Source organism: Salvia splendens, chromosome 9, assembly GCF_004379255.2.
Source record: "Salvia splendens isolate huo1 chromosome 9, SspV2, whole genome shotgun sequence".
NCBI lineage: Eukaryota > Viridiplantae > Streptophyta > Magnoliopsida > Lamiales > Lamiaceae > Salvia > Salvia splendens.
Window position 1 is genome coordinate 16,176,068 of NC_056040.1, and position 9,979 is coordinate 16,186,046.

Below are 9,979 nucleotides of genomic sequence, written 5' to 3' on the forward strand. Positions count from 1 at the left end.
TTTATCTTTGTTCCTGCTTCTTTTATTTTAATGTTACTTTTTTGTTTTATGTTATAGAGGATCACTAGTATAGCTGTATAGGAGTATTTTAATTACTACTAGTGCTCCTTGGCCTTTCCAATTTTTCACCAAAATCAATTGGGTCCATTATCCAATTGATCAATATGAACTTGAATTTCACGTTACGCAAGTACAGTACTAAAATATAAAAATTATATACTATTTATTAATTAATGCAAAAATCGCAGCTGTAACTACTACCCCACCTGCAGCTTCGTTGATTCTATTATAATAGTGTAAGGGCACCCCCAACGCGTCTCGCGGATGTCCCTTATCTCGTCCCTTCGAGATGAGACGGGAGCGAGATGCGTTGCAGCGTCCCGTCTCGTCCTCAGCCCACCGAGACACCCGTCACGCCGAGACGGCGGGCGAGACAGCTCGCCACGCGCCTGCGCGACGAGGCGCGCGCTGGAGTCACACGTGACGCCCACTCGCCGGCCCGCGAGTGGGCGTCGTCACACTGACGCAATAAATTATTTTTTAAAAAAAAAATCGAATTTAATAAATAAATAAATAATTAAAAAATAAAAAATGGTCATTTTAAAAAAAATTATTTTTTTTCTTTTTTTATTCTATAAATACTCCTCTTTCACACACACAAACACACATCTATTCTTCTCAAATCATCTCTCTTTCCACTCCAATTTTCAACTCAAATCATCTCTTTTATTCTTTGCCCAAATTTAAGTCATTCATGGATCCATTTGAACAAATGCGTCGAATAATGGAAGAATCACTTGAAGAAGATCGACGTAGGGAGGCGGAGGAAGTCGCGCCGCCCCAAAGACGATCCCGGACTTACATCCATCGTAACCGGGAGGAAGCCGCCGCAAGGTTAGTACGCAACTATTTCTGTGATAACTCGGTATGGGGAGATACCTACTTCCGTCGCCGTTTTCGCATGCGGAACCCGCTATTTCTCTACATCGCAAATACATTGGCAGCCCTGGAAGAGTTCTTCCAAGAATGGTTCGGCGCCGTTGGTCGTCCCAGCCACACGACGCTGCAGAAATGTACTGCAGCAATCCGTCAGCCTGCTACTAGACAAACGATGGATTTGTTTGACGAATACCTTCACATTGGAGAAAGCACTGGGAGAATGTGTTTGATGCAATTCTGCAAAGGCGTCCGGGCAGCCTTCACCGACGAATTTCTCCGGAAGCCAAGTACGGCAGATTGTCAGTTTCTGCTCCACCTTCACGAAGAAGTGCACAGATTCCCCGGGATGCTTGGCAGCGTCGATTGCATGCATTGGCAATGGAAGAATTGCCCTGTGGCGTGGAGGAGGTCATACACGAGCGGCCACAAAGGCACCCACCCCACCGTTATACTCGAGGCCGTTGCCGACTACCGGCTATGGATTTGGCATACGTACTTCGGGGTCCCCGGATCGAACAACGACGTCAACGTGCTCAACCAATCCAACCTCTTCGCCGAAGTTTTGGATGGTAAAGCGTCGGCCATCAACTTCATCGCTAACAACCGGCAGTATAAAATGGGGTACTATCTTGCCGACGGCATCTACCCGAAGTGGCCAACCTTCGTGAAGATGTTACTTTCGTGAAGACGTTCAACAGGCCGGTGAACGAAAAACAGACTCTTTTTGCGCAGAAGCAGGAGGCTGCTCGCAAGGATGTGGAGAGGGCGTTCGGGGTTCTCCAAGCGCTTCAACATTATCAAAGCCCCGGCTCGTACGTGGTTCATGGAGAGTATGGTCGACATCATGTATACGTGCATAATCTTGCACAACATGATTGTCGCCGACGAAGGACCTGAGACGGGAAATTGGTTCGACCCCTAAAACCTCCGGAAGCTCTACCGCAAGTAGTCCGCCTCGCAGTGGAGTGCATCCGTCTTTGCAAGATCGGTTGTATATTCGGGCAATGACACGTGATTCTAACGCCCACGCCCAACTCCAAGATGATCTAATGAAGCACATTTGGGCAAAATTTGGCAACCGGTAGAGAGAGTGAGCGGAAGAAATTAAATTATGTATATTTCATTTTTTAGGATTTTTAATTATGTTTTTTTTAATTTTTTTAAGAATTTTAAGTTTTAATTTTATTTTATTTAATGAATTGTGTTTTTATTAATTGAATTTGTAGGAAATAAAAATAAAAAATGAAATTGAATGAATAGTTAAGGGATGAGACGGTTAAGAGACGAATAAGAGATGGAGGGTTGCAGGTTCTGTCTCTTAGTTAAGAGATGGAGTGAAAAGTACAGATAAGAAACGGTTAAGAGATGAGACGGTTAAGGGATGGATAAGAGACAGCGTTGCAGATGACCTAATGCTACATCGTATTTGTGCTATTTTCAAATTTACGTTTATTTATTCATTAAAATAAAAAAGATCAGTTATAAAAAAAAAAAAAATATTTGAATCCACCCGTGTTTTGTCATTTAAAATGGCCGGCCGAGCAGGATTAATCTGATTCCGTCGAAGGCGGGTTCATAATACATGTGGTAAAACCAAAAATAAAAATAAAACCAATTATAATAAAAATTCAATAAAAATGAAAACTTTTGATAAAATTGATGGTTGTTTAAATATTTTCACTTCTTTGGTACCATAAAAAATTATTGATGGTACAATAGTTGATGAACTAGACCTCCGTAGAATCTACCTTAACAATTCACGCGCTGTCTGTGTTGGTACTGAGAAATTCTTCACATTGCCTAAAATATAGTCAACAACACAACGCATGTGTGTGTGGGTTGAATATAGGCATGCACAACGGTTCCGAACTGCCGGTTTCGGTTCATGAACCGGCGGTTCACAGTTCATTATATGCATGAACCGGAACCGGCCCGCCAAGGGTCCCGGCAGTTCCGGTTCCGGTTCCGGTTCCGGTTCAAAAAACGGCCGGTTCATGAGGCGGTTCAAAACCGCCGGTTTTTGGCATGAACCGGCGGTTCGCCGGTTTGAACCGGCGGATCAACCGAAAATTAAAAAAAAAAACTTTTTATTTATAAAAATTGATTTTTATATTTAAAAATAATTTTTACAAATAAATGAATACAAGAAATTCATAATAGCCCATAGATATTTGATGGGCTTGTGAATTTATGAAACCATTCTTGGTTGTTTCTCTTTTATAGAGACATCCTTGAATGTTTTATGTTTCACTTTCGATATGGGACAAAATCATTCTTAGTTGTTTCTCTTTTATAGAAACATCCTTGAATGTTTTATGATTCAATTTCGATGTGGGACAAAATCATTCTTGGTTGTTTCTCTTTTATAGAGACATCCTTGAATGTTTTATGTTTTACTTTCAATGTAGGACAAAATATGTTGAAGTATTTTATTTTATAACTACATGTTTAGAGCATTCATTCATCTTTTTCCAATGTGGGATACAAAACTTTCTTTTTTCTTCTACTTTTCTTCATGTTTGGTATAATAAATATATATAAACAAAATTATTATTCAAATATATTCTTGATTGATAAAAATAAAGAATTATTGAGAAATATGATTTGTATATAGAAAATATTTATTTGTATAATAATTATTGTGAGGTTTATACAATTTGTATAAGAATTATTCTTTCAATGTGTATAATATTATTTATTAGTTAACATATACATAAATTTATAAACCTAAACAAATCATTAATGATAAAGAACTAATGAATAATAGTTTATGTAATAATATTTGTTGTTAAATTATAATAATAGAAGATAGAGTATTAATATAGACAAAGAATGATGGACGATCTATAATATACTTATAAATAAAGACTTTTATCTCACATTGAAATAAAGAGTAACACATCCAAAATGTGTAACTATAAAAGAGAATAATTCAATATACTATCTTCTAAATTAAATAAAATCCAATATACTATCATCCAAGTATTGGCATTTTAAAAATCAAATCCAACTTTAAGTATGGAGTAATTTTTTTTTTGACTTTTTAGTCTTTATTATGTATAAAATGTGCTTAAACAAATTTCAAACAATAAGGTGAAAATTACAATTTTATTGATAATAAATTTGAATTAGACTAAAAATTACAACTTATAATGAATATATTTTATTTACAAAAATTAATAAACACTACTTAAAGTTAAACCTTTTGATTTTTAAAATATCAATACTTAATATTGGACTTGAGCATTTAAATTGGAAGAGAGTGTATTGAATTATAGGGAAAACACTACTTGAATTATAGAGAGTGTATTTCAACTTATAATGAATATATTTTATTTACAAAAATTAATAAACACTACTTAATATTTTATTTATCATTAATAATTTGCTTATGTTTATAAATTTATGTATATGTTAACTAATAAATAATATTATACACATTGAAAGAATAATTCTTATACAAATTGTATAAACCTAACAATAATTATTACACAAATAAATATTTTCTATATACAAATCATATTTCTCAATAATTCTTTATTTTTATCAATCAAGAATATATTTGAATAATAATTTTGTTTATATATATCATACAAAATATGAAGAAAAGTATAAGACAAAAGAAAGTTTTGTATCCCACATTGGAAAAAGATGAATTAATGCTCTAAACATGTAGTTATAAAAGAAAGTACTTCAACATATTTTGTCCCACATCAAAAGTGGAACATTAAACATTCAAGGATGTCTCTATAAAAGAGAAACAACTAAGAATGATTTTGTCCCACATAGAAAGTGGAACATAAAACATTCAATGATGTCTCTATAAAAGAGAAACAACCAAGAATGATTTTGTCTCACATCGAAAGTGGAACATAAAACATTCAAGGATGTCTCTATAAAAGAGAAACAACTAAGAATGGTTTCATAAATTCGCAAGCCCATCAAATATATATGGGCTATTACGAATTTCTTGTATTCATTTGTTTGTAAAAATTGATTTTAAATATTAAAATAAATTTTTATAAATAATTTTTTTTAAAAAATTCGGTTGAACCGGCGGTTTGAACCGTTGAACCGCTGGTTCACGGTTCACGCATCCTTCGACCCTGAACCGGCCCGTTGGAACCGGCAACCCGCCGGACGGTTCAAACCGCCGGTTCCGGTCCCGGTTCTGGTTTATGAACCGGCGGTTAACCGCCGGGCCGGTTCGGTTTGTGCACACCTAGTTGATGATTTAACTGGCCTTCTGAACTGTAATAGGCTGAAATTTATTGGGCTGAATTTGATTTCTTTGTTTACTTTTTTGTGATTATGTTTCGTGGGGGAGGAATAGTTCCTCCTAAACCCAAAACACGTTACTAAATACCGATCAAATATTATTGACATATTTTCACAGTTTGAAATTTAAGTATTTTTAAATAATAGATGGCGGGGTTTTCATAATTTCCACGTAATTCAATTATAATAAAATTGCAATAAAAATGAAAACTTTTGCATTTAGCCACTTGATGAGGTGGGTCGTATTGACGATAACTTTATTTAGTGCATTACAGCAAGGAGCAAGATATATATTAACAACACTGGATTTGACAAATTTTACTGAATACTATATAATTCTTTAATAGCAACTATCAAATTAATTAGACACTTTAATGAGGGGTTTATATCTTTATTTTGGATCAGTTGCTCTAAAAGCACAAGGAAGACAAGTTATTATTTGAAAGTATGAACATTAATCATTAAATATTGTTAAGACCTTTATATAAACCCCTCACCACATGCCAAACCAATCACTATCATACAATTCTCATAGTACCTATCAAGTTCAAAATAGCAATAAAAACATGGCAAAGCTAGCCTCAATTGGTGTGATCCTAACAATTTCGTGCTTGCTCGCGTCCACGTCCAGCGTGGACGCTAGAAAGCAAAACGACCTTGTCGTCAAGGAAGTCACAGGCTTCCCCGACAGCTTCTGCCGCGGAAAAGAAAAATTCATAAATTTCCGCGTCTTCGTCCAGGATCTCAGCGTGAACCACCCCAACACCACAACGTACGACGTGGCGCAAGCCTCCATCACCGCCACCTCCAAGACGGGCTTTGGCAAAGTCCGCGTCATCGATGACCTCGTCACGGCCGGGCCCGCCGCCAACTCCAAGGCGCTCGGGCGCCTCCAGGGGCTCCTCACGAGAGCCGACCTAAACACGATAGGCATAGCGGTGAACCTCAACTTCTATTTCTCGGCGGGGCCCTTTGCCGGCTACACGCTCAGCATTCTCGGCCGGAACGAGATCGCCCTGGCCCAGCGAGAGCTCACGGTTGCCGGCGGCACTGGAGTTTTCCGATTTGCTCGTGGATACGCAATTCAAAAGACTAATTCAACCATAACTAATGTGTCGGTGTTGGACTATAACATCTACACCACCTATTGCTCTACAATCAATGAGGCTGTGGAAATGTGATTAGGGAATTATGATGAATTTCCACTTATGATTGTGTTTATGACTTTGTTTTGTTAGCATCTGTCGCTAAAACACCTTTTCTTTTCCTTTACATTTCTATGGATGAAAATTTCCTTTTCCAAATTCAGTCTACTGCTTGCGTGGATTATAATTTTAAATTTCATTTAGATAAGTAAGGAGCATTTAACTAAATATATACTACCAAATGCTATAAAATGTAGTACTATTATATTCATTTTTCCCTTGGACTAATAAAATTCAATATCCATGATGAACAACTTTGACGACATCTATAATATACGCACTTGATTTTCAATATGCGTGTTCCCCGAGATACACCAACAACGATTGAAGCATTCTACATTTTTTAAAAGGTAGTGGATGGTTAAGAAATTACATGTTGATGCTAATATTTTTTAAAAGGTAGTGGATGAATAAGAAATTACATGTTGAAGCTAGAACTTCATATGTTTTTATTTATCTTTGTTGATAAAGAAGTAATATCAGTTATAAATAATGCTCGTCCGTTCAAATTCGATAGAGTTGTATTTATAGTTGAGACATTCTCAATTAACAGAATCATTTCAATTTTAATTAAATACTATTAGTAACATATTTAGTTTCTCTTATTTTATACTCCATTTACTTACACTTAACCATTTCCTTTTCAATTTTCTCTCTCCTATATGCACTAATCTATTATATTTATGTTTTTATTTTATTCTCTCTATTTTAACTTTTGTGTTCTATTATTCTGGAACAGAAAGACTAGTTTTTTAAAATAAGGATGACGACAATAGTATACTACTATTAGCTAATTCACTGTTTATTACGGAGTATTAGTATGTTCAAATTATACTTTAACTGGTGCGTTAAAACTGGCTCATTTCAAGTCAATTTAACTATAAATTTATATACTAATTAAATACATGTATAGTTTGATTGATTTTTTTATTTAACTTAAAGTATTCATTAATGCAGTTGTTTTGTACTTATCCATGTGAACGGAGTATTAATACAAATTATACAATAAAAAACAGTACTAGTAGTACTAATTAAAAGTTAAAAGAGTCTTGAATCATGCATGTTACATGATTTCCACTCCAGCCTGCTATCTGCTATCATTACTAGTAGGCTAATTTGTTTATTAAGTGGGCCCTTTTTCTAACCACTCTCTCGGTAAAGCTAATTATAGCAACATGTGTTATTCTAATTTCATTAGACTTTTGTTCGCCACGTCCTACAGTGTATGTACAGACTAACTGATGGGGTACGAACTAAACCCTAATGGCAAGCCCAATAACAGTGACGGCCCATCAGCCCAGAGCCCAAGAAAGAGTATCTGTTCGGCACCAAAGAGTTCGGCACGACCAAAGAGTTCGGACTCAGCCTACAGCTCGGTAAAAGCCGACCAGTCAAGCTCTCCTCTCAGATCGGCAAGAGCTGATCGGTAAAGTCCAGCAGTTCGGTCTCAGCATTCGACCGAACTAGGAGTTAGTGGACTCATGAAAGGCCTCCACGACCTCCGCTATACCCACGATCTATTTAGTGGTACGAAGCAGTTATTGAGCAGTTATTGCTCACCCACGATCTTGTTAGTGGGGCTGCAAACCACGACCTTAGTTCAATGTATAAATAGAACTTAGATCAGATAGAAAAGGGTTAAGCTCTCTAGAAATAAAATACCATATAGCAAGTCTGTGTTGTAAGCTGTAATCCCAGATCAAGCAATACAATCTTGCCCTCCCTTCTTCCCGTGGACGTAGATTTACTTCAGTAAATCGAACCACGTAAATTCTTTGTGTCGTAATCTTCATTCTCTACCAGCATTTACTAACATCAAAAATTCGCGCAATCATCACTGGCGCCGTCTGTGGGAAGCAGAGAACAAAATTTGTGATAAAGCGAATTTTTGATCCATTTTTTCCACCCAAAAAATGCATACCAGATCGCAGAGTACCCGTATTCCTGCCCGTGAGAACCAGGAGGAAGCCAATCCATCCCATAGGTCTGGAAAACAGCCTAGGGATAAATCCACCACCAGTTCTCATGGCGAAGGAACAAGCCGCTCCAAAAATCGTCCCACTGAGTCTTCCCAGCAGCCCGATTTGAATGAGGCTGTCAAGCAGTTTTTGGCGGCGAAGCAGGAGGAATTCTTAACCTTCCTGCGAAAAGGCCAAAAGCAGCCGGAGACGAAATCGGCGGATTCTCCTTCTCCCTCCGCACAAGAAAGTCGCTACCGCAGTAGTGCCGTGTCTTCCAGGAAGAAGAATCCTCAACCCCGACATATTCCTGTTCCTCCTCGGTACCGGAATCACAGGAGAACTCAATCTCCTCCATACCGACGAGATATCGGATTCGCCGTGTACGGAGCACTGAAGACTCCGTTCTCGGACGACATCACCCGAACTCCCCTACCACAGAACTACCGAACTCCGTCGATGACTTACGACGGACTCGTGGACCCTCACGATTTCTTGGGGCGCTATCAATATAACATGGCGAACCAGGGTCTCAACGAGGTCCACATGTGCAAGCTGTTTCCCGAGCTGCTCATCGGGAACGCGAGAAGGTGGTTCGATAGCCTCCCCCAGGGCAGCATCAGATCTTACCGAGATCTAATGGATGCCTTCCACAGGAGGTTCTTTCAGAAAGCGGAAGCCCGAATCACTTCGGCTCAGCTGCTTTCCATTCGTCAAGGTCGCGACGAAAAAATCAGCGACTTTATGACAAGATTCCACAAAGAATGCCTGCAAGTAGACGATCTCAACGATCTGCTTGTCATCTCGGCATTCCAAAATGGAATCCTGCCCGGAGCTCTCTACAGGAAGCTCGTTGAGTGCGGTCCGCAGACAGCTCAGGAAATGTGGGACATTGCGGACCAGTACTCCCGGGCCGATGAGGCAGACCGTCGCAAACGGTCGTTAGACAGCTCATCGACCCGAGGAGACAGAAGGAAGCCCGATCATAGCGATCAGGGGCATCCTCGCCGGACTCCATTTGAAAGAATTCAAAGGGCTCCGGTGCAAGACAGATTGGGACCTCGTCTCAATCCCGAGAAGCCGCCCGCCCAGTTCGTACCGCTGAACAAGCCGAGAGCGGAAATTTTCGAACTGCACTCTGACCTATTCGAAAAGCCAAAGCGGATGACGAAATCAGCTGCGCGCCGACCACAGGATAGCTACTGCTCCTACCATCAAGACCACGGTCACGATACTGAGGAGTGCAGAAACTTGGCTGCAGGTATCGATGTTCTTGTGAAGGCAGGGACATTGAAAAAATACCGAAGCAAGCAGCCAAAGAAGAATAAAAAGCAGAGTGGTGCGAACTGCGCTCCTCAGGATCCGAAAAGGCAGCCGGATCCCGAAGACGATGACGAGCCGCAATATGATGGAGTAATCCAGACTATTGACGCGCTCCCTGCCGGGAAGACCAAGTCGTCCCTAAAGTCAGAACGCAGAGGCTCCAATCGAGAGGAGCCAACGCATAAAAGGCTGAAGCAGGACGAAGTGATTACGTTCTCGGCTGCTGATCCCGTCCCGGCCATCTCTCCTCACCAAGACGCCATTGTCATCCAAGCC

The 9,979-nt window shown here is 39.1% G+C and overlaps 1 protein-coding gene across 1 annotated transcript; it reads left to right on the top strand.

Annotated features, from left to right (window-relative positions):
* Positions 1-5,691: 5,691 nt before the first annotated feature.
* LOC121747215 (dirigent protein 11-like) lies at positions 5,692-6,521 on the top strand. The gene has a single exon (XM_042141213.1). It carries the CDS (start codon positions 5,718-5,720, stop codon positions 6,396-6,398), a length of 681 nt encoding a protein of 226 aa, XP_041997147.1. The 5' UTR covers positions 5,692-5,717; the 3' UTR covers positions 6,399-6,521.
* The last annotated feature ends 3,458 nt before the right edge of the window (positions 6,522-9,979 follow it).

What these genes read in the sequence shown, in the direction of transcription:
- LOC121747215 (XM_042141213.1), top strand. Translation starts at nt 5,718, where the DNA reads ATGCCAAACCAATCACTATCATACAATTCTCATAGTACCTATCAAGTT.